The sequence below is a fragment of the Patagioenas fasciata genome, chromosome 3, assembly GCF_037038585.1.
Source record: "Patagioenas fasciata isolate bPatFas1 chromosome 3, bPatFas1.hap1, whole genome shotgun sequence".
NCBI classification, from domain to species: Eukaryota; Metazoa; Chordata; class Aves; order Columbiformes; family Columbidae; genus Patagioenas; species Patagioenas fasciata.
In genome coordinates this window covers 95,623,044-95,647,748 of record NC_092522.1, presented here as the reverse complement: position 1 = coordinate 95,647,748, position 24,705 = coordinate 95,623,044, and the positions used below count along the sequence as shown (strand labels likewise).

The following is a 24,705-nucleotide window of genomic DNA, read 5'->3' as shown; positions in this document are numbered from 1 at the left end:
GTGAAGTAACATGGATGTCAGCACACAATGACAGATTTTTTGAAAATGTGGTTTAGATCTTTTGATATATTCCTGACAGTGTTACATCTTTATGACAGACTTCCAGGATATAATTCAAAATTATGATGGTTTATTTAAAATAATAATTCTACTAGAAAGATGAGTGGTATTTGCAGTATTTTATGCTGATGGAGGCTTCAGAAAGTGTTTAATTTTTTTTTTTCCCTTACTCTTCAGAACTAGATGAATCAACTGTATTTGTACTTGGAGCAGTGCTATACAAAAATTTAGAACTCATCTTGCCCACCTTGAGGTAAGAAATTTCAAAAATATAACATTTATTAGACTCTTTTGGGATCAAAATTACACTGCATGTCAGGATAAAAGCAGACAACCAAGACTCTTTACATATTGGTCTTGCTGGATTTTTTTTCCCTGTTATTTACAGTATAAATGTGTATATTTGTCTTTCCTTCATGCTTAGTCATTTGTATGACAGAAAGAACCTTGTTATCAAATTGTCTTAGTTTATATTTTATATAATCTATATTAAGCTTAATTACAGAAATGTTCTATTAGAAGTATGCCATTTGTGCTTCAAACTACTGTTTGTCTAGTTACTACCAATGATCTAGTAATGACATCATAGCTTGATGTACTAAGGTTGTCTGCTCTACTTTTACACAAGTCTTTATTAGTAGTTTTACAAGTACTTTTTCAGTGCAAGTTATATTCGGAAGGGACAGCAAAACCATAGAGAGGATCCATTTTAGAACCAAGACTGCAGCTGTGGTATGTCAGTTATGAGGGCCATACACATTCATAAAGAAATAGGAGGGTCTCTTGTTTCACTTTTTCCTTTCTGTACTTGATAACAGCCGATTTGGAAATAGGTATTTCCTTTCCTCTTCTCAAATTACTGTTTAGAATCATTTCATGGTCCATTAATACTATCTTGTTTCACATGATCCTGTGCACCATTGGTCAACTAATGTCCTTTTACGGTAAAAGAAATGGGTGCAGATTGTGTCACAGTAGCTTCTAATGAATTTACAATAATTACAAAGGACAGTACTTGGGAAAACAGCAGATCACCTTTCCCTACTCTATTTAACCAGAACTTCGTAATTTGAAACAAAGGATGGGAAATTACTTTTTTTTTTTTTTTTCAAAAATCCTTTCAAAAATGAAAAAGACTCAGTTCAAAGAAAACAAAACAAAACACAAAACTTCCCAGTAAAGTTGCAATCTGCTGTCCACTGAGTAGCTGCAACGTTAGGGACAGAAATCTCTCTGAGGTAGAGCACAATTTGAACAGTGATGTCCTGACAGGACACCTGGAAGCCTGGGGAGTGCTGGCGAGAGCCATCTACGCTTAAGCCGTGGTACAAATGACAGCTCATCCACTTCTGAAATGTCACTAAGCACTTTCCATTTGTTGTGCCAGTTACTGAAATCAGCCAGGAATGAAGAGATGTTTGTGAGAGAGAATTTTTCTTTTCTCATATTCAAAGAAATAGACCCAAAAGGCTGTTGTAGTCAGTCCTTTTTGGCAGACCTTAGAGACAATCTGCCAAGCGTAGGGAAGCATCAAGGTGGCCATGTACCTTTCAAACCTTTATATTGGAAACCACAATCTATGATCATGCCGTTTCAGCTCGCATACATCAATAGTTTAAATTTACAGAAACAAGTGTGAACCTTGAATGGAGTGTATTTGCTTAGATGAAGGGTCTTTCAGGGCTTTTATTTCATCCATTACAAAAATGAGATGTATAGGCCTTACTAGATTTTCCCTAGAATTAACAGTATCCTAAATAACATGAATAGAAAAATAGGGAAATAAAAGTACAGCAACTTAAGTACTATGGACTGTGAGAAAGTACATCTCGGTTCCTTTTTTTCTTTTTCCTTTATCTCTTCTACTTTCAGTTGGTTACTGATTTACACAGCAAATTTGACCATTCTCTGTACAGTTCAGATCATAGAGAGATTTTGTGAGCTTCTAAAGCAAAATGTTCGAATAGTCTATGTCTATTAAACAATGAAGACTTTAGAAATTCAAATACAAAGATATCCCACTTTGCCTCTGAATATGTTCAGTATTATTTGAATCCAATTCTCAGCTGCCCAAGAAAAGGAAATGACCACTATTACTTTTTCTTATGTATGTGGATAAGGAATAAAAATTGTTATTAGTCTGAGATATTAAAATATAACATGTATTCCCAGGTACTTCTAGTCTCTTATTTGTTCAGAATGTAGCGCCTCAGTACTTTTCTGCATATCTTTAATATTTATGATGAAGTTATACCAAAACTTTTACAGCTTACATCTCCTACCTCATCAAGAATTGTGTCATGCTGGATTTCTTTGTCCATGGCAGTCATAGTCAATATTTGATTTCACGACCCTAAGACAGTACCTCAAAGGTGGCACAATATCAAACTGTTTTCATAGAATCATTGAACACTGTGAGTTGGAAGGGACCTTTGAAGACTGATTATTCCAACCACCTTGCCTTGGGTAGGACATCTTCATCTAGATCAGGTTGCTCAAAGCTCCATCCAACCTAACCTTCAATGCTTTTAATGATGGGACGTCAACAGCTTCTCTGAGCAACCAGTTCCAGTGTCTCATCACCCTCATTGTAAAGAAATTTATTCCTTATATCTAATCTAAATCTACCCTCTTTCAGTTTAAAGCCATTACCCCTTGTCCTATCACCACCTGCCCTTGTAAAAAGTCCCTCTCCAGCTTTCTTATAGGCCTCCGTTAGGTATTGGAAGGATGCTATAAGGTTTTCCTGGAACCTTCTCTTCTCCAGGCTGAATAAGTCCAGCTCTCTCAGCCTTTCTTCATAGGAGAGATGTTCCAGCCCTCTGGTCATCTTCATGGCCCTCCTGTGGATGTGTTCTAACAGTTCCATGCATTTCTTGTAGTGGGGAACCTACAGCTGAATGCAGTACTCCAAACAAAATATTACAAAAGCAGAGTAGAGGGACAGAATCACCTCTCTCAGCCTACTAGCAACAATTCTTTTTATGCAGCCCAGAAAACGACTGGCTTTCTGGGCTACAAACACACATTGCCAGCTCATGTCCAGTTTTTCATCCACCAGTATCCTCAAGTCCTTCCCCTCAGGGCTGCTCTCAGTCTTTCATCCCCCAGACTGTATTGATATTGGGAATTGCTTCAAACCAGGTGCAGGACCTTGCAATTAGCCTTGTTTAACTTTATTAGGTTCACATGGGTTCATTCTTCAAGTCTGTCAAGTGCCTTCTGGATAGCATCCTTTCCTTCTAGCACAGGAGTGTCAAACTCATTTTCATGGGGGGGTGGGGCACTTCAACCTCATCGTTGCCTTCAAAGGACCAAACGTCATTTTAGGACTATGTAAATCTAACTACTCCTCCATTTACACAGTCCTAAAGTGACATTCGGCCCCACGTGAAAATGAGTTTGACACTCCTGTTCTAGCATGTCAACCACACCTCTGAGATTGGTTTCATCTGCAAACCTGCCGAGGGTGCACTCAGTCCCACTGTCTATGCCATTGATGATGATATTAAATACTATTGAATGCATTTTGATGCATTCAAACCATTTTAATGTTCATTCAGATGGAATTTTTAATTGGAAAAAAGCTGCAACTGTGGTTAGCACTGAATTTGGTGAGCTGTTATACTCTTTGCAAAAATTAGAACTGAAAGGCAGGTTTTAAAGGAACCTTTATTATGAGGTGATTCATTATTTTACACTCGTTCAGGTACATAAATTAAGTGAAGGTTTCCATACATCCCACTGCTTTTGGAACAGGTTTATTTTTGTTTGCTTACATTTTTCGATGAAAAAAGTATCACCTTACATGGGTTTATATTGATTACTATTTGTACTAATCTTATATAACTGTAATAAGCATATTAGTGCTGAACGTAGTGAAATGCTTCACTGCAATAGCATTGTCTATGGAGCAACCATTGTAAAATGTGAAGGGAGGTAAGAAAATCTAGTTTTCACATGATATCTAGAAATGTGGTAGCTACACACAATGTATGAATTTAAAAGCAATTCTGGATAAGCACCTTATGTGATTCTGTTCTCAATAAAATGACAGTTGACAAAATATGTTAATAAAGATAAACAAAACAATAAAACAAAGTAAAATAAGTAAAATGGACTGATGTTTGAGCTCAAAGGCCACATCATTTACACCTTGACAGCCTGATAAAAGAGGTCATTTCTGCTGGTTGCAGTTAATGTATCCAGAAAGCTTTACCACTTTGCATATGATTCCAGTCTCTGGCTTTACAGGAGTTAGGGTGGGAGTGAAATAAACATTTGATTGCATGGCACCTGTTCTTTTGTAGTTTTCTGAGGAATAAAGGTGACACACATTCCCAAAATTCCTTTATAACAGCACTACAAGGTATGAACACTCCTGCGCCAACACAAGGAATTTATTTTTTAAAAAATAAATACGTAAAAAATATCTCAGTATATCTTTCAGGAAAATCTTTCCAAGCACCTAACCACAGAATACCCATCTGGTACATCGCAGGTGTTCTGTGTATAAAGTGAAGATTTCATTATCTAGGACAGCCTATATAACAGATTTCACTAACTCCAAAATTTGCTGCATTTTAACGATTTTGCTTGTTTTTACTGGCATGAAGTCCGTTAAAAGTAAGTCTTGTAAACATGGAGTGAGATGAGAACTTTGCAATTGCATTAACATAGAATTTTTTGGAGAATGTGTTTAATCATGGTGGTAGTTAGTAGTAGTTATATATTGAAATATTGAATATTTTAAGCACTATAGACTGAATATTTTTTTCATAGCTCTTATATCCCTGAACAGGTTTATGTTGTTGTTAGGTTCACAGAAAATTTATTCTCAGTATAATACTCATCTAAAAGATATTATATATAATTCATCTCCTGGGCACTCTGAAGTGCTCTTTTGGATCTCAACCTAGAACCATCAGAACTGTTCCAAAATTAAATACAGCACGGAAATATTTCTCAAGCACAAATACTGACTGTGACCAAGTACTGAAATATTAGTATTTACATTACCTTCTGTGAATTTCCAAAATGGACAAAATCTTCTGATAGCTAGTAAGCTCTTTTTCCACCTGTCCTGTTAGAGAAATCCATTTTGTATTTATTTGGTGGGTTTTGGGGATTTTGTTGGTTAGTTGCTTAGATTTTTGTTTTGTTTTGTTTTTCTTTTTTTTTTTTTATTGTGCATTTCTTGGGAACATCTCTAGATATTCAGCTACTCTATGTACAGTCATTAATCTGCCTCTACAGAATGCACTGAAAGTATGCTGAACATTATATGTTAGTCTGATAGAGAGACATATTTTGTCAACGATGTGTGAGACTTTAAAGTGCAACCACAGGGAAGAAATAGAAATTCAGTAAAATAGAAAGCCACTTCCATTACATTTCCATTACATTATTTGGCTGAGTAAAATTGGACTAGAATTCATATCTTGCCCCAGAAGAATAATTTCCTTCCTTGTGCTGCGTGAAGTGCCCACTGAGTTAAGATTCTGTTACTGTAGCCATGGTAATTCCTTTTGCAATGATCCAGCAAAATGGAATCCTCTCCTGAATACCATTTCCCTAGAGAAAATAAGCAATTAAACAACAAAAGAGTATTTATCCTGTCTATTATAATTACATCTAAACTGCCTAGGTTTTTTCTGTAATAACATCTACCTGTGCATATGTCTTTCTGTGAGGTTTTATGTTGGTTTATGTGTAATCAGCAGAAGATGTTGAAAGCAGCATTACATGCAAAGGAAATACCGTAATGATCATTAGAAACAGTCAGGCTGATAACTGATGGTTGTTCTGAGCCTGATGAGGTCATAAGAAGCAAGAATCTCAGACGTGAACATCATGTCAACATGTCTTTATGCCTGTATTAACATAACCTTGGCAATACTAGGTCTGTCCTAGAAAGGTAGCTATAAAACATTGTGATCCACATTTTACATGGAAAGGGAGATTGCTGATGAGTTAGAGAAATCAACAGAAAATTCCTGTTTTGAGTAACCTGGTACGGTAACATTAGATCAAATCTAGTCTCACATATTTAAGAAAAAATATTTGTTTTTTGTGGTATTTCAGTCAGGGCACAACTATGGGTTATATTTTACAAAGTAGTTATATGATTAATTTGCCCACTCATATAACAAATTAATTTTTTTAAAAAAAATTTGAAACATGTATTTTTTTTCATGAGCACAGAATCAAAAGAACTGTAGGATCTCCCATTGCACTCATCCATCTTCACATTTTTATAGCTAACGGTCAGAAAAAAGTCCAACACAGCACTTTGGAAGAAAAGTAACTCTCTTATAAAAACACAACAGGTGGGTCTGTGTTGACAAAAGCAAATGATATACATTCAAACGTTGACAGAATGTTTGTGTCATCAATATACCCTTCTAATTAGTAAATTTTACTTAAAGGAATGGTACTTCTACCACCATTGTTGCTTTTCAGTCTTTTATGTGCTGGATATTGCTCATAACAAGTGAATGTTTTCACCACTTCCAAACCAATTGATTTTCCCCCTGAATACTTATCAATGAAAGTAATGGAAAATACTCACAACATACTTCTTTAAATGTAATATCAGAAACCTCATTTAACATCCTAAGTTAAATCTTTCATTTTTACCTGCTTTTTTTTTTTTTTCCCAGGAATTTTACAGTTGTTAATTCAAAAATCATCGTTGTTACTATACGACCTGAGCCCAAAACTACAGATTCTTTCCTGGAGATAGAACTGGCTCATCTGTCAAATGTAAGTACAAAAATAGTGGATATCGTCTTCCAAAAGTATTTATCAGATCATATGGAAAAAGCGGGGTTGTTTTAAATACCAGGTAATAAAACCCAGTTGAACTGCTAAAATTTAAGCCCAGGAACCATGTAACGTAATTTGAAGGGTGTGTGTACTTGTTTAATATAGGTTTGTACACAAAGCAAAATTAATTGTTGTTCCATGAGTTTTGAGGTTTTTATTTAAACAGCAATTTCTACTGGAAACTATCCATTAACTGCTTTGGTGGATACAACTGAAAATATGGTATTGTGCTGAATGCTTGACCTTTTGCTCCCTGCGTAGGTCATAGAACTACATAGTTCTTCAGACCTTTTCTTCTTTTCTTTCATTATTTTATACTCAAAATCCAGTTTATACCTAACCTGTTGTATCAGACTTTGGAAAAAAAAAAAATTGTGTGGTTCCCATTCAGCTTACAATTCCTATGAATGTTTGAGATTCTTTTGTGCAATTATGTTTAGTTCTGTACTTTTCAGTCTTTAATCTCATGTTAAAAATACTTAAAATCTGGAAAAAAGAAAAAAAAATACAAACACCCCCCAAAAAGCCCTTCCCCCACCCTGCCTTCCCCCAGATTCTATGTCTAACTATATAAAAAATACTAAGTTTTTCTTTCTGCTGTCACCAGTCTCCCAGCAGCCACAGGGAGAATAAAATATATCTTTTGTGGGAAATTTTTGTGATGTATGATGTTGGGGAAAGAATGTTAAATAACATGCATGGGAGTAATTTATGCAAAGACATGGCATATAAACTCTGTTTTTGTTACTTAGAGTTAAAACAAAATCATCAAGATATGATTAGAAGAGACATAGTTACTAGAGCAGTATTGTTATGCAAAAGACTGTGACGTGATTTTTTGTTATAAACAGTTGCTCAAATGGTCATATACAATACACAATTCATACAGACATACAATTCAATATAGATACAATACAATATACATACATACAATACATATACATACAATTCAGCTGGAGGAGTTCCGAATACTTCAGTCAGTAGCACATTTGGCTCATTTTTTGTCCTAGAATTTAGTCCAGAGAAGCATCAAGTATATGGAACAAATTTCCAGTCCTTAAATGGTACTTATAGTACATTTATATAACGTCTTGATCCACCTGGATATAGAGCTGGATCAACAGATACAATGACAAAATATTGCCCTAGAAAATCTGGGAATGGAAACCAGTTTTCTTTGATTTTTTTGAAATGAGTCTTGTTATTTTTTTCTTCTCAAACCTTTGTCCTTGAAATGCTGTTCGCTATTCAAAACAGTTTGTTTCCAAATTGATTTAATGACTGAGTTTTATGCAACACCTAGAGCATGCCTACTAATGTGCAGAAGTATACCCACACATTTGTTCTTTTACCACCTCATCCACTGACTAAATTAAGTAGATAAGAGATTTTGAAAAAAAAAAAAGGATGGTCAAATGTGATCACTTAATAAGTTTAATCAAAATTAAACTTAAAATATTCATTTATTCAAAATGTATCATAATTGTTTCATTTTATATCAACATTAGCCAGTTTATTAATAAAACCAGAGGATTATTTTTTGGAGGAAGCGTAAATCACAATTACATGTGCTGTTTGGAATGTAGCATGGTATTTGGATTTGCAGATATATCAAAATATAGTAGACAATTGACCGCAGTGAGAGTGTGCGTTGGAATCCATTATTTAGAGAACAAGACATTTGGTCTTATGCACAGTGAACATGTTGATGAATGTTATCACATTTTTTCCTGTAGTTTGATTAAAGATACACCAAAGCAATATTTTAAAAACTGCACAACTCAAACAAAATCCTATTTGCTCCAGAAAGAATATGAACTCTCACCTTCTGACAGCACAGAAGTTTACTCCAGAGACAGTAAAGTAACGAGCCAGCAGTAGCGTAGGACATCAGGCTTCCAATGAAGACTGAAAACCCTGGCTGCAAAACACAGTTGGCACTGTGCTGCATGGCTGTCGAAGTTGCCAATCACATCTCGAAAGTTCAGTTTCATATGCCAGGCAGAGATAAATATACATACACACTCACACACATATGTCTATTTTTGAGATATCCAAGTCGTGTACTGTAGTGTATAAATCAATAATACTGCAGCAGTCGTAAACAATAATGGACACAGTAGCTGCTTCCTTGACTGCAGCTAAGTAATTAACTGGCAAGAGCAGTGATGAGATTGCTGCCCTCACAGAGACCAATGGCTGTTGGAGGTTGTTCAGCCACAGCACAGAGAGGAGACATTGCCAGCAGGCCAGACCTAGGAAGGCTGTGAGAAAGGGAGCAACAGGTGAAGAGCGAAGAAGAAAATAGGCAGACAGGCTCTTTGTGGTCCTTGCAGTGCTTAAGGGGTGTTTGATGGGGATATCGAAAGAGGAAGAAGTTCTGAAAGACCGAGTTGCCCTTGCAAGCTGCCATGCCTGACAGAGCAAACCCATACACAAGACCATCTCAAGGAAGGGGAGAAATATTTATTCTGCTTTCCATATTTCTGCTTAATCTCTCATTAGTGACTGCAATGGCCAAACATACTTTTTTTTTTTTTATTTGAATACATTTCAAAGAGAGTGATGTGTGAGCTAACAGTGGCAGTTTTACTGTGTTTCAGTTTTCTCCAAAGGCTTTTATTTCCCTCTGTTTTGTAGATTTTTTTATAATGGACATTTTTTATGAAAGCATTTTTATATTCTTTCTACTTGCACTGTGGGAATAGCAAACATAAACTATATTACATCTGCTGGTAGGAAAGACAGGTCTCAGATCTCAGATATGCAATGTCTTACTACAATTCAGCTGCAGGAGTACTTTTTTAATGTGCATTTAATTTTATCAGATTGGAAGTTGAATTTCTTCACCCAGTCTTAGGATACAAATTAATACTCTTTATTAAATGAAAATTTAAAAAACCACGTTAATTCTGCACCATTGTTCCATTGTTCTTAATTCTTACTCTTCTATATTATCTTCTATCAATGTGTCTGAAAGCTTTTGGCTAATGATACAGGACCCGGTCTCTGAATCTCAGTGGGCCTGTAATCCAGTGCTTTGTCCTGTGCCCTCTTCCCTCTCCTTTTGTTTATGTTATAAATACTTCAGGGAATAGAACATCCTTTATTTATGTTTCTACAGTGCTATGTTAATATAAAGAACCATAAGCATATGTTGGTTTTAAATATTTATACTTTACTTATAAAATTCAATGCAGTCCGCAAAATGCTGAAGTAGAAGATCAACATTTCCCTAAATGCCTCTCACAAGCATCTTCAGCAGGACCTTTTTAATCTTTGACAAAGAGGTGGATGGAATAATTTAAATATTAAATAGATTTTTACTTCACAGACATGTTTTTTCTATACATAAAACACATTTCAGAATGAAATATCAAGGTGTGTTTTATCTATATGAAACCACATCTATCACACCAACACTGTTCATGAGAGAACTACGTTAATGTTGACATAAGAAAATAGTATATTCCACCTGTTTCTTCACATCACTTGTGATTTTGTTAAAAAAAAAAAAATTAGGTATTTTAGTTCTGATTGGTTTATATAGTTCTGACTTCTAGGAATGTCCAATGTTTCTGATGAACAGGAATACAATTTTGCAGATTTTAGCTAGTTAAGAACTTCTAAGTCAATCTGAGTTTTGATAAAGGAAGATTTGCAAGATTAGAGACAAAATGTCAATTTTACTTTTTTCTCAACATATTCTAGGCAGCAAGCTAATTATGAGTAATAATAAAGACATTTCATTTTCCCAAAACATTACACACAGTTTAATGATGTGTAATAAACCTAGATTCCTGTCCTCTTCAAAATCAAATCAGAAATCTTCCACTGGCTTCAAAGAGTTTGGAACTGGGATTGTAAAGCTTAAGAAAAAAAAATATTTTGAGCTCAAATCTTTGCTGATTTAGGATCTGATTGTCAAAAGGACTTGGGTATTCAGTGTGGGGTCATCTGAAATCCCAGCCTCCAGACATTTTGCCCAACATATTTTTAAGATTTTTAAAGGCATTACTGGTTTTGACATCCAAGTTTGGAGGGGCCTAAAGTTCTGATTCTAAACACACACAAGAATGTTCAGTTAAGTCGAGTCTCTTAGCAAATTGACTCTTATCTCATATTTTAGTTCTACTAGGGTGTACTAGGTATACCATAATAGACAACTTTATGCTTACCTTCCCTAAGAGAGAGAATAAGGCAAATATTCTGCTTTCAGGTTCAAGTGCTTTTTAAATACTCCGTAAGAATGAACCTTAAGCTTTTGAAATTTTGGTGGCACAAATTCATCAGAGTGTACAGATGATCTTGTAGGAGGAGACACACATAAATGTTTAGCTCAAGCATGACTTTTTTTTTGTATACCAGTAACTAATGTATGTTTGTTTTCTTCTTAGGGCACATTAAATCCCTACTGTGTGCTGTGGGATGATTCAAGAACGTAAGTGTCAGATTTTTGCTTCTATTTCTTTGGCTCAAATATAAAAAAGAGCCTGACAATATTTAAGTAGTTGGTCTGTAAGCAGGTTGGTATGAGGGCAGGGAAAATGAACCTTTCACGAACTGCAAGTACTAGATCCTCCAGTCACTTGGCTTCCTTTCTGCAGCTACATAAATTGAAATAATACAATGTCTCACCAGGACAAGATTACTCACATAGTAATTTTAACCTACTTTTTCAAGATTAAAATGAGAATGTCTAAGAACTGTAGTTCCTTGATGGTAGTTGCTGGGCAACAAGCAAGTGGGTAAACGGTCAGCCAGTTAACTAAGTAAGGTTCCTATTTCTGTTGCTGGAGGGAGAAATATCATTTTCAAATGTAGATACCCACAACAATCTTCATTTTAGTTGTTGCAAATTTTCATTTTAGTTTAGTAAAATAATAGCTGCGTACTAAATAGTGAAAGCTTGCTGTCAGTCTTCTGCTACTTTTTTCAGTGTGTGTCCCTTCTGTAGCAAAACAGAAAATGTCGCTGTAAAGAAGGAAAGCAGTAATATCAGTGTGGTTTAAAAAGAATGCCAAGTTTATGCAGTTGTAATTTGCTGCATTTATCTTTCACAGTAAATCTCCCATTAAAGTCAAGGTGAACTTTGTCTAAATACAGATTAAGTGTTTCAAGAAGAATGTGGTTGCCATATTAATTCTTTTAAAGATGAAGTTGTACTTCTTGCCCAAGTACATTATGTATGTCTTATACTACACACCAATCTACAGTGTTAGAAATTGTATGCATGTGATTTTGTGAATGCTTTTATCCTTGAACCTGGGTTTACATCAGTACACTGATGGCTGAGAAACATGAGAAACTTTGGGCACGATGCTAGAAATCATTCCAAATACAGGTAGTAACATGTTCTATGCTTCTATGAAAGAATCAGATGTAGTTATTTACCAGCAACATCATAATGCTCCATTGCTGTAAAATGCGTGTGGTAAAGTACATTAAAGACTTGATAATATGTATTATTATGTGCACAAGCAGTGCAAGATATTTGGAACATGGTCTTTGTTTCCTCTTCACGAGGTTTTTCTTACACAGTAGTAGTACAGTGCTTTATTTACTGCTTTTACGTGCATTACTTTAAGCACTGTGTATTTAGAGCACATGCTCTCATTTCGGTGTTCCAGTCCAGAATATCAAAGGCATATTTGCATGGAAATAAACTACAAAAAAAAAAAAAAAAAAAAGGGCATGCTGTGGATTTAACAATGTGATTAAAAGATTTCATGCAGATATTTGGGATGGATGAGTGAAGCAATCACAAACATGTATTTCGTGTTTGCCATTTGTTTTGCATGCATTTCTCTTAGTATTGTTTATAGAGAAGTTTAGTGCTACACAGACTTACTGGTTTCAGTCTGCTTCAGAATCTGGATGGAAAGGTGAACTTCTGAAATATCTAAATTTTATATAAGGCTTACATAAAATAGTCTGAGGTTTTGAGGAAGAAACACATGCTTTTATATACTGAAGGATATAGTTTCTAGTCATATTATTTGATAGTAACTATTGAAGACGTTAAAATATTAGAAGATTGCGAGTATTTTTGCGTATCAGTTTTGAAAAGTAGTATGAGCCATCACGTATTCACAGTAAGAAATGATGTATCAGTGAGGCCTGCATGGACACCATTGTTTTTTGTTTTACACATATGCGTGTGTTATTGTAGGAGAATGTTATGTTTTCTCTTACCTGAGTGTGTGATAGTAAGAGAAAATTCTACTTTATTCCTCCATCTCTGAGGAAAAGATCCCTAGTGATAGCTGTGAGACCATTAGTTGATTCATAATTTTATTTTTGTAAATCTGTTTCTTTTTTGTTTTGGAATATTTTATTTGTATTTACTTGGTATAGTTCAGAATGTGTATTCTAACACACTGAATTTTAAATTATCACAAAAGCTCTACAATGCTGAATCGGTTCCTGTCACTTATAAATCTTAATAAATAAATATGTGGAGGACTATACAATTGGTTAGGTGCCCATGATGATGTGGGGGTCTTGGTGGCTTGCTTTAATTTTTTTCACATTTGTCTAAGTCTCAGGAATTTGCCAGTCTCAGCAGCAGGCAACTGGATTCAATAGATTAATATCCTCATTCACTTTGCAAATCCTACAGAACTGTACTGTGCTTGTGTCCTTCCAAACTGGGTAATTTTTGCATAACCAGGATTTGGCAAGCATTTTGGAATAAACCCAACAAAAATTAGTCTGCTTTTAGGTGAAGGTGCTTAACTCATCAGTAGGCTATGCTGAGATGGGTGTTTTAAATTAAGTGCTTTTCAGCTGAAAACTGTGTTTGCTTTTATCATCGGCATACAGCCAGCAGTAACTTCTAATGGATTTTGCCACGTTGTTAGCCCCTTCTCCCACATCTTTATCTGCATGCATTGCAAGTTCACTTTTGGTAACTGATAGTTCTTTCACTGATCTTGTCAGTTAAATATTTCTCCAACAGCAGGGGAAGCTTTGTCTATCTGGCTTTTAGTCATGTTTCTCAGGAGACTGATCAGTGATTAACAGTTCCCTGTCATCCATTCTTGAAGAAAGTTCTGTATCTGTTAACTCTTTAATCACACCAGATCATCAAACGTACCCTACTGCCTATATGTGACAATTTGGTCATCCTGACTTTGGAAAAAGCAGTTAAATCCATTCTTTCTATGAGATTCTTCCTTGTGATTATATTTTATAAGATTTTCCATTTATCAAGCTGACAGACTGGTGTGCTCTCCATAGGCAGCTAGTCAAATGTGTGTACAATATTGAGACGGTTCAACTAAACAACAGAATATTATGTCATGTATTGTAGAGGGCAAACTTAAATTCAGCAATTCAGCATTTTATTTCAGTTGATCCTCCCAAAAGATAGATCATAACAGTCTGTGTTGATTGAAACCAGGCTGTTAATGAATACTGGTGTTTGCTTTGATATTTCCAGCTTCCCTACATTAAGCTGATGGTATCAATGGTATGTTAGCAGTGAGTTTTCCTCTCACAGAAATCTGAGTGACATCTTCCTCCATTCATTTCAGAAAATGTATTCAAAATGTTGCCTTCAGTAAAGTCTTAGGATACTGAATGCTTGTTGTTTCAGTGCATGGGAAAATGTGTGGAATATTCGTAACTGATGTTCTGAGGAGAAACAATAGTTCCTTAAACGAAACAAGCAAAAACTCAAGAAAGAGCAGTATTTTTTCTACTTTGCATTGTCTGGTACAAACAAACTATCCCTGCTGTCAGTATCTGTTTGTGATACATTAATTCCAGTGTCTCAGTTCACAAAGCAAAAGAAAATAAGTTGGCCAGGTACTAATGCAGACTTTCCAACCTCACAGAAGTGATTTTAAAGAATTTAAAACAAAACCAATCTTCCGAAAGTTTTTCACTGGTCCGTCCTACCTTTCTAAAGAGGAAAAGAAGGGAGAAGGAGACACAGACAGGCTCAACCAGCAAGTAATCCAATGGTTAGAGCATTTACCTGGAGATGTCAGGGACCAGCCCTTCACTTTTTTCTTCACAGAAGTGACTTGAAAAGTTTGAAACACACTTTTCAGCCTCAGAAGAGCAGCCCAGGCAGGTTAACTGACAGCTCCTCTGGAGTGTGTTACTCACAATGTGTCCTGCTGGAGCTCTGCCATATTGTTTAGGAAAATATTCATGGGTTGTGGAGCTGATTCTCGGCAGCTCTATGTTTAATTTTACCACTGTTTCCATGTGTTTGTCACCACGCCACACCTAAATCTTATGCATGTCACTGTCAGTGGTGATTTTTCCCAGTGCTGTTTTGCTTTATGTAAGACTGGGCAAGGCTGTGTAAGCATGGGAGATCAGAGAATCCTTATATGCGTGTATACATTTCCATTTTAAAAATGCCACTTATGGTGGAAGTTTTGTAGGCTGTCTGAACTTTTGAAGTTTGTTGCCTTCTCTGATGCTTATAGCTGTGATGGGTGCCATAACAGGTAGTCTGTATGAAGGTCCAGGATCCATGAAAGTTTAGCCTAACAAAGTCTCAAACCAGGGTACAGAATTCAAAACACAGCGAGAGGCTGGACACTTGGTGCCACAGTACTGAGCATCGTGAGTTCCACCCTCACATGCAGCCCTTGGCTAGCACCATCACAATGAGGCCATGGAAGATGGGGTGAACACTGGAGGTTACTGGAACGAGGTGACATCTCACATGAGAGTTCAGTATTCACCAACTGATTAGCGAAACAATGCAGCTGGTGTTCATTCTTTGAGAAATGTTTTGTGTGTAATGTGGACAGGTGCTCTTCGCAGGACAGTGTCAGTTGTTGCTGGCAAGCTCCACAGTTGTATATGGTGCAACACGACATCTCACAGAACTGGGTAAGGAAAGAGCTTTAGCATCATGGGGCTCCTTTCTGCCAGTTGCTGCAGAAGGATTTACAATAGTATGACAGCCTTTTATTTGTCCACATGAGTGCTCATGATACTTTGTGCCTGCTGAATATACGATTGGCAGTAGTACAATGCAATTAACTGACTATTTTAATACTACGAGGATTTTGCCCTGGTTCAGTTTTAATTTAGGGCAAGTGGTAGCTCTGCTTTATTATTTTTTCCAGTGTCATACAAATTTACATTGACAGTAGCTTCGATTTTCTACCCCGAAGCTATGTGAAACTATGAATAGCTATCTATGAGAAATGAGAGATTGTATACATTTATATAACTTCAGGATTTCACTCCAGACATATTATAGCAACCTCCATTAAAAATATGTTTTTTAAAAAAGTTTACAATTACTTTTTGTTGTTGTTTTTGTTTTTGTGGTTTTTTTGTGATCTCCTAGAGCTTTAAACAATTTTTCTCTCACTGCCCTTGGATACAATTGTGGAGAAATAGGTCATGAAGAAATTTATTCAGTGCAAATAAAGAAGAGTCTACCACTTAACTGTGATTTTCTCACAGATTCACCCATAGGGCAGAATGTGACTCAGCTTTAGGATATAAGCTTGCATGCATACCAGGCAAAACAACTTCTGCATTTTGTTGCCTTGTGATAAAATTGACAGGGAGCACTGATCTGCTCTGTCCCTCTCCTGTCCACTTTGTTTTTGAAAATTACCATGGTAGACCATTACAGTTATTCTTTGTTTGGCCTAGACTTGCCAGCCTTTAAGAATATGTTCAAGAAGACTCTTTCTAACACACATCAAAATGTCTCAAACTAATGATCAAATACTTAGAATTTCCTAAATCAGAATTTGCTTCTGGAAATATGAATGGTAGCCTCCCATTACTTTATATTACTTTACAGTCACATTATTTATTTCACCAGGAAGATATGGATAAAATAGATTTTTCTATAAATAGAATAAAAATTGAATAAGAGTAACTTATGTAAATATAATTTGACAATATATGCCAGCTAAAGCTTTGCTCATTCCATTGACTTCAGTCAAACTTTTTGGTTCAACTTTTCAGTCAGAATTTGCTTCTTTCATATTTTTCAAGGCAGAAAATCATTAGCTTCTTCACTTACGTTTGTGAATGTAATTGAAGAGTTAATGTTAATGAACTTATTCGAAAGATAAATACCTCCTGCAGTACCTACTTTTATGAAGAAAATTTCATAATGGAACCTGTGTAATAGTGCACACTACATAATCTTCTTGGCCTGGTAGTCTTGTATAAAAAACTGAAAGACTCTACAGAATCATATTCGTTTTCATTGAAACAGTGTGGAATGAAAAACCTGATCCAAACTCAGATAACCAAAAGACACTGACTGATCTGAATCAGATCAGGTCAAATAGCAAACCGTTGCTCAAGCCATGCAAGACCTAAATGTTTTGGGGTTTTGTTTTGTTGTTGGTTTTTGTTGTTTTTTTTTTGTTTGTTTTCTTTTGCTTTGTTTTTGTTGTTGTGGTTTGGTTTTGGGTTTTTTTGTGTTGTTGGTTGCTTGGTTGATTGGGTTTGTGGGTTTTTTTTAATTATTTGCATACTGCTAAGATTATACTGTAATGGAGGAATACTTAGTTCTGAAATATGTAGGTGTCTTTATCTTGAAAAAGAATGAGACCCAAAATTTCATTTTTTAAGTCATACGCAAAATGAATCAGCATATATGGGAGGAATTTATAATGCAGTTCTTTTTTATAGCACTGTTCTTCACTAACACCTACACGGCCATGAACAGAGCTTACATGGCCTGCTGAGATTTATAGCAAAAAAAAGGAAATGAAATTAGTTATTGCTAATAAGTTCACTTTCTTTTTAGTTTTTACTGGATGATTAATCAACTCCATTTGTTGAGAACTTAGTTGCTGTTAATTGCCTTTATATAAATGTAGATTTTCAGAACCTAAAAATAGTGGTTTCTTGTAATATCAGGCAATTATAATTCTGAAATGTGCATAAAAAGAACTAGTGGTTGTATCCTCATAATCAAATTTAAAGATTCGAGTTGGACTTTTGACAGATTTTGTAGTATATTATTAGAGCAGAAGATAATTAAGTAGCTTAAATAAAATTTAGAACAGAAAAAAAAAAAAAAATCATAATTTTGTTTTGTATCTATGTTTCCAGAAAAATTCATGTATGCTATCAAGTAAAATAGAATGTGACAGTTGTTTTCCCTAGTAATACCTCATGAAGAAATACAGCAGGTGGGATGTGTGAACCCAGCACAGTGTTGGACTGAATCTTGTAGGGGAAACCAGCATTTACCCAATCCAATATGGCTTCCAAAAGTACAGTATAGCGAAATTACAACTGTGAAAGTTTATCAACCTTTCTCATTTATCTTAAAGTGTGTTACACCTGTAGATTTAAAAGCAATTTAACACAGAGATTGGTGTCATCCTCCCTGGTTACACACATGGGAAACTAGGGCATAATGAAAGCAAAGCGATTTATCTGATGTCACACATCAAACCCCGGTAGAGTTAGAGTTCCATATTCCTGAGTCCTAGTTGAGAATGCTCTCTAACTGTTTTCAAAGCCAATAAAATTTCCCAAAAAGGTAAAAAAATCAAGAAACTATTGCTTATCCATGTGAGAAGGAGCTGTGGGACATACTCTTCTGCCATTCTCTGCTATTCCGTTGACAGCAGGGGCACGTGTGCATACATTGCTTTTAAGTAAATCATATTGTGTAGTTTTGCACGGACATATATTTGCTTCACTTAATGTTATTTGCAGTCAGTACAAAAAAGACAGAACTGCAATGGGTATAAATACACCTACTTTTAGTAATATTATGACAAGAATATAATGCAAGGCCTTTTTGAGCGTTTACAGAGTGTAGGTTTGCTTGTCTTTCCTTCCAAAGGCATGGATCTCCATCTGGTTGAAGTCTCCTGAATTAATAACTATTCTCTCTGATAAATCAAACATCATGTAATTAATCAAAGTCTCATCTGTGTTTCTACAAGAGAGGTGTTTGTATGACAATATGACCTTAAAAGAAATATTTGTGCTTTGAAAAGCATCTCAGAGGGTTCCCCCCAGTTGTTCTTGAATTGTCAACACTGAAATAGTATCTCTGCCTTATAAAACTGTGAAACTCCGTCAAAACCAGTCAAATACATGTCCAGTTTAAAACTGCTACATTTATCAAGTTCTGTCACAAGTATACACGTTTAACGCTGTATCAGCATCTTGCTGACCTCACAGGAATCTTAACATGTAATATATCCTTTGCTGGGTATCTGTTGAGCAACGTAAGCGATGCAGTTAAACCTCTTCCTGGGCCAGCCACTAGAGGGAAGCAAAGACCTCCACGTGCTTGTCCATGACGTCAATCAATGTCTACCTGTCCTCACTGACAAAATCTGGCCAGTATTCAATAAAAAAATTTGGAAAAGGTGCTTTTTTTTTTTCATGGAAAGCCACACTTCAGAAAAAAAAAATATATATATACATATATATTAAAAAATATCTGTACGGTTGACTTCCAGAGGTCATTGTCATTAAAAAATAGAGTTCTTTTCTTGAATGATGCTTTGAGAATTTGAATCTAGAGAAGAAGCTCAGTGCAGAGTGGATAAAGAAGATGTGTTTATGACTTTCATTCTTTGAAGCATCCCAATATTCAGAAAAATTCATTGAAATGTTGGTAGTGTAGTAGCTATGCACATGCATCTTTCATGCGTGGAAAAACGTAAGATAAAATATACCGGTTTCTTGATATCTCTTTGTTGATCCTCCTGTAGTTATCCATGCTTCCGTTCCATAGTGTTTTGTCTGTGGTACTCAGAATCTCATCCTGACTAAACAGTTCTTCTGTGTACACCAGCTGAACAGATCAGGAGAACACTGAGTCATTAAATGGGGACTAGTGGATCCTGCACTCCATTTCAGCACAGAGAAGGCATAAGGTGTATATGATCTTATATTTATCTTCCAGTTTGTGAAGGCATTATATACGTTGTAGGTTTACTGGATACTATGTTTTTACTGTATTTAATTCAGCCCTGTTCTGCTTACTGAGAGTACAACTCAAGTTACCATTCTCTCCTATGAGCTAGGCTGGTTGAATTCTTTTAAAACTGAAACAACAGAGGCCAACATTACATTGTCTGACATTTGATTGAAGGAATATACCTGCTATTAATTGAATTTTCCATAAAATTTAAATGTCCAGGAACAAAGATAAAAAATTAAAAATCATGTTTTGCTTTTTATTAGTTAAAATTCTGAATGTTTTAAAGATTGTAAGGGCAACATTTGTACCACTTACCACTTAATTTGAACAGAATATTTTTATTAAGCTTAAGTTATACTGGATGGCCAGACCTAAATGAGAATAATACAAATCTATTTTAGGACTTAAACAAGTTTAAATGGAAGGTAATACGCTAGATGAACAGCTCCAAGCAAAGCAATTTCATAAAAAAACACCCTGTTTTGTTGAATAGCTGCTAGATTATGGCTGAATAGATTTTTAGCTGACAGCATGATGTATTTGTGATGATTTCTTAATGTTATCATCATCTTCTCCGACATTCTTGAGTAAGAGAGATTTCTTGCATAGCTAGTTAACTAAATATAACATACCTATGTATTCAAGTGCATGTGCTGGAGATAACATCCTGCAATACATGCTATTATTTTAAGAAATGAGGAACATGATATAATTCTAAATTTCACAGGCCATGGTTATGATTACCAATGCTACATGTTATCCTAATGATGCAATTTCTAGCGGTTGTATTCAATCTCTCCGTAATTCTGTGGACGCAAAGCAAAATGTTTGTCTTTTAAATTACTGGAATATCTTTGCATGTATGAAAAGCATGAATTAAAATGCCATCACATTGCTATCAGTTCATCAAAACATAAATATGCTCCTGTTGTCAAGTTTAATAAGAGATCCATTGAAGGCCCAGGCTTAAACAGCGTGCTGGTTTGGGACCATAGAACCCTAATCCTTCCACAGGTATTGGCGCAAATCCAGGAGTTATTGCATCAGCTTACATGGCAATAATCAAGGGATTGCAAATACTGGTATATAGAGCAATGCAGAACCAGGAAAACAGAATTCCTCTTTATGATAAATTCGATATTTTTGTGTGCTTAGCCTGTAAAGAGTACATTATTTTTACCAGATATTTAAACTAAATCTTTCAGGTTTATGCTTCACTATTGCAATTTTGACTGTAATATAGATCTGTTCAATGTCTTTTTAAAATGTCAGTGAGTACTTTTTTTGATATCTGCTCAGTTTTAAATAGTTATTCACAAAAAGAAGCTATGGTTTTAATATAATATCAAAATAGCTTAAAAAGTAAATATGTCAGAAGTCAGATAATAACACAAACCAAAAAAGATTTATATAAGAAACGGAAAAAAACATTGTTTCTTTTCAACAACTTCTTTTCAACAATTTCTTTTAACGAACATAGGGCCATGTAGCTCATACAGTAATTCTAAAATCAGAGTGTCAGCAGTATTCAGGAGATAGTCTAATCTCTTTTTAAGCAGATTAAAAGTTGCAGCGTGTACAGGAAAAAATCAATATTATCTTTTTCTGTGCATATCACTCATCTTCAGCCCATCCTTTCCCTCCCATCTCCGTTTTCTTATAACTGGACAGTCAAACGTGATGTTTTAGATACACAAATTCTTTGTGTACTCACAGAAATACTTCATTTCATGTACACACACAGATTAAAGTCTTTGAGGAATAAAGCATGTAAACCATATTTACCACTACCCCCCAAGAAGTACAATTGAAAATATGAAACATGATTTTTTATTGTGCTACACAGCAAGGCATGCTCTGCATAGTGCAATGTGTATTTATCGATGTCAGATTCTATATGCTCCTAATGTTATTTATATTAGATACCATATACAGATCTTGAAATAACATACCTTAATGTGACTTACATTGTATCTCCTTCATTGTAAATGGGGGAGAAAAACTATGCTAAATTTACCAAGAACATGGTTATATATATACATGTATATATAATGTCTCCTTACTAACTTTCCTTCCTGTACAATTGACTGCTGGGAACACATATTATTTTTGTTTTTCATTTGAAGCAGACCACTCTGGTCTTGTAGTTTTGTAAGTGATTTACACAAGAAAACTCTGATCAGACACAACCTTCTTCTTTGAGGTTTTTCCAGTAAATAGAAAAACTTTCATCAGATTTGAGGAAATACACAGATGTCTATCATAGTGAGTCAGTGTTTCAGCCAAAATTAGAGCACAAGGTGTTCTTAGGTCCACAACCCCATGACCTAAGCACTAGAATCAACCATCTTTCTTTCGTCTAGAAAATGTCTAACACTTGTAAAACAACCCATGTGGTCCTGGCTTGACTCTCACCTTCCTGCAAAAATAGCAACATCTCTTATGTGTCATTTTAAGGAACCACGAAAGACTAGCGTGTAGGTGCACGACTGTCTGAGGGTGGTGATACAAGTTGAAATCCCAGATGAAAAGCAGACTGTTTCATCACTTAATCTCAGGAGAACAAAGAAGCTGCCTGTTCAGACAGTTGTGGGGAAGAACCAGGGAGGATTTGGAGTGAGCTGAAAAGGTATTTTCTAACACATTCTGCTGTGTATGGAGTTTCTATATATACTGGGCATGCTATTTTAGAGATACTCGTCTTTTACTACCTCTCTGTGCTGCTGCCAGCTCAAACTGCTACCCAAATGCCATTTTATAACCTATACAACTGTTTTTCCTTTTGGTTTGTCCAGACCTTTAGATTTTTAGTTTATTTTGATTAAGGCATTTTTTTTCTGGAAAACACACCCAGATCAGTGTTTTGAGGATGTGAATAAGTTTGTGAATAAGTTTTTGATATTATTTGTATTTTATTTTGAAGGATAGATCATCAAGTGCCAACTTTACAGCTGGTGTTTTTAATACTTACCGTCTAGATTTTTTGATTTTTTTTTTTTTTTTCAGAGAAGAGGCATTTTACAAGTGCAGGCTGATACAAATGTGAGAATGCTTTTGTGTTAAAATAAGAAAAGATTCAAGCACTTTTTTTTTCCCTGGATCTACTGCATTTCAGGTGTCCAGATTAAGTGTAGAAGTCTAAAACAAAGGTCACTGAATGCAGCAGGGTGATTTATTTTCCTTAAACCATGTGCCAAAATGTCCTGGACAGCCGAATGAGAGATAGGAACTACAAAAAGTGACTCACAGCGACTGAACAAGGCACCCACCCTTTTCTGTTAACTAAACCAAGCCAGAAATCTGCATAGAGCTAGGAAATCAGAAATAATGTTATATAAATGTGTTTGAATAGGTCCTACAATAACAGGTTAATATCAAAGGCTCAGTTTAGGTACCTCAAGACAGATGTGTGAAACACTTTCAGGATATATTTACAGGAGATAGGAGAAACCTATGCCCTTCAAAGCAGGTGAAGACAAAGCGACCATAAGACATCTCAAGTAGTACTGTGTGTAGGAGATTAAATCAATTGCTAACAGCAGAATTAACTGCAAAATTAAAAAAAGAAAAACACTAAAATGTGTATGTCTGACAATGCCACAGTCATTGGTTACCTAATACAGGGAAACTGTCTTCTAGGCTCTGCAGACTCTACTGACAAGATCTCCATTGACTACAATGGAAGCTTAAACACCTTGCATGCCTCTAGGTACCTACATTTAGAAGTTTCAATACCAAATCAAGTCCTGGCCTGTGTATAATTTTCTACCTCAGGATATGGATTGCCAAATTATCTCCTTGGGGTAAACACATACGTGATAAAGAGATGAGGACAACCTTTTCCAAAATAACCTAAGTCTTTGTAGAGTTCTAGGGATTGGTTCTAAGACCTTTTTCAGTCTCAAGAGGTTCAAACTCACAGCTTTTCCTTTCCAGGGGAGCGCCTGGACTGTCAGAGTATAAGCAATGATCTCGTGGAGCTGCTTTTCTGGCAAGCAAAAGTAAAAATATTAAACATAGTTAAAAATATTGAAAATGTGCTATTGACATTGAACTCACAGAACTGTATATTGAAAAATTAAGTTCAGAAGTACACTAAAATATAATGAATGTAGTTTTTGGAGATGGACATTTTCCAGCTTTGTATATTCATCATCAAGTTCGTAGTGACAATGAGTGAATCTATGGAGAAAACATCCTCCAATGGCAACATACAAGGTACCACTATATTGTCAGAGGGAAGGCAATGCGTTCATCAAAGTTAATATTGGAAATATAAAATAAAATTTATAGATACTTTAAAATTAAAATGATAAATGAGCCCTCAATGGGATCAAGACGTGTTTTGAGACAGAATGTTTAGTTTCTAAAAAAAAAAGTTTCTAGTGATGATGTTTTATCGTATCTCCACTCTTGGGTGAGGTAATAAGAAAATGGGTATTTGTATCCTTTCAAGGTTGATTATGTTCCCAAAAGCACTTTTGAGTAATTTTCTGCCCTCTTTAAAAGCTTACTTAGGAAGTAAAATAACTTTAATGTAGAACAGTCTTCCATTGTGTTATAGTTACAAAGCAGGGATTATCATGAAGGTTGTAAGTGGCACATGTTCAATCCATGTTCAATCCATTCTCATGACAATAACTGTAATGAGAACACAAAATGCTCTGGTATTTAATTTTTGTGCCATTTTGAAAACCATAATCCTGCATAACTCTGTGAATTCCATAATCGGTATCGAACGCTATTGAACAGTAAAGACATTCCAGTATGTCTTTAGAAGCAGTATAAATCCTACATTCTATATTACCAATGTGCAAACAGGTCCAGGATTTTGTATGTGTGACAAGCCTTTTTGTTATTGCAGTATGATTTTAAGAAGTTGTTTTTTCAGATTTCAATTCCCTGTCATAAAA

The 24,705-nt window shown here is 35.4% G+C and overlaps 1 protein-coding gene across 7 annotated transcripts in view; it reads left to right on the top strand.

Annotated features, from left to right (window-relative positions):
- ADGRB3 (adhesion G protein-coupled receptor B3) overlaps positions 1-24,705 on the top strand; it is a 445,285-nt gene that overhangs the window by 258,648 nt on the left and 161,932 nt on the right. For all 7 annotated transcript variants that reach the window (XM_071806930.1, XM_071806929.1, XM_065834941.2 and 4 more), the window contains 3 exons: positions 238-313; positions 6,723-6,825; positions 11,286-11,329. In XM_071806930.1, coding sequence (XP_071663031.1) covers positions 238-313; positions 6,723-6,825; positions 11,286-11,329 — 223 coding nt within the window. The remainder of the gene's footprint in view (positions 1-237; positions 314-6,722; positions 6,826-11,285; positions 11,330-24,705) is intronic.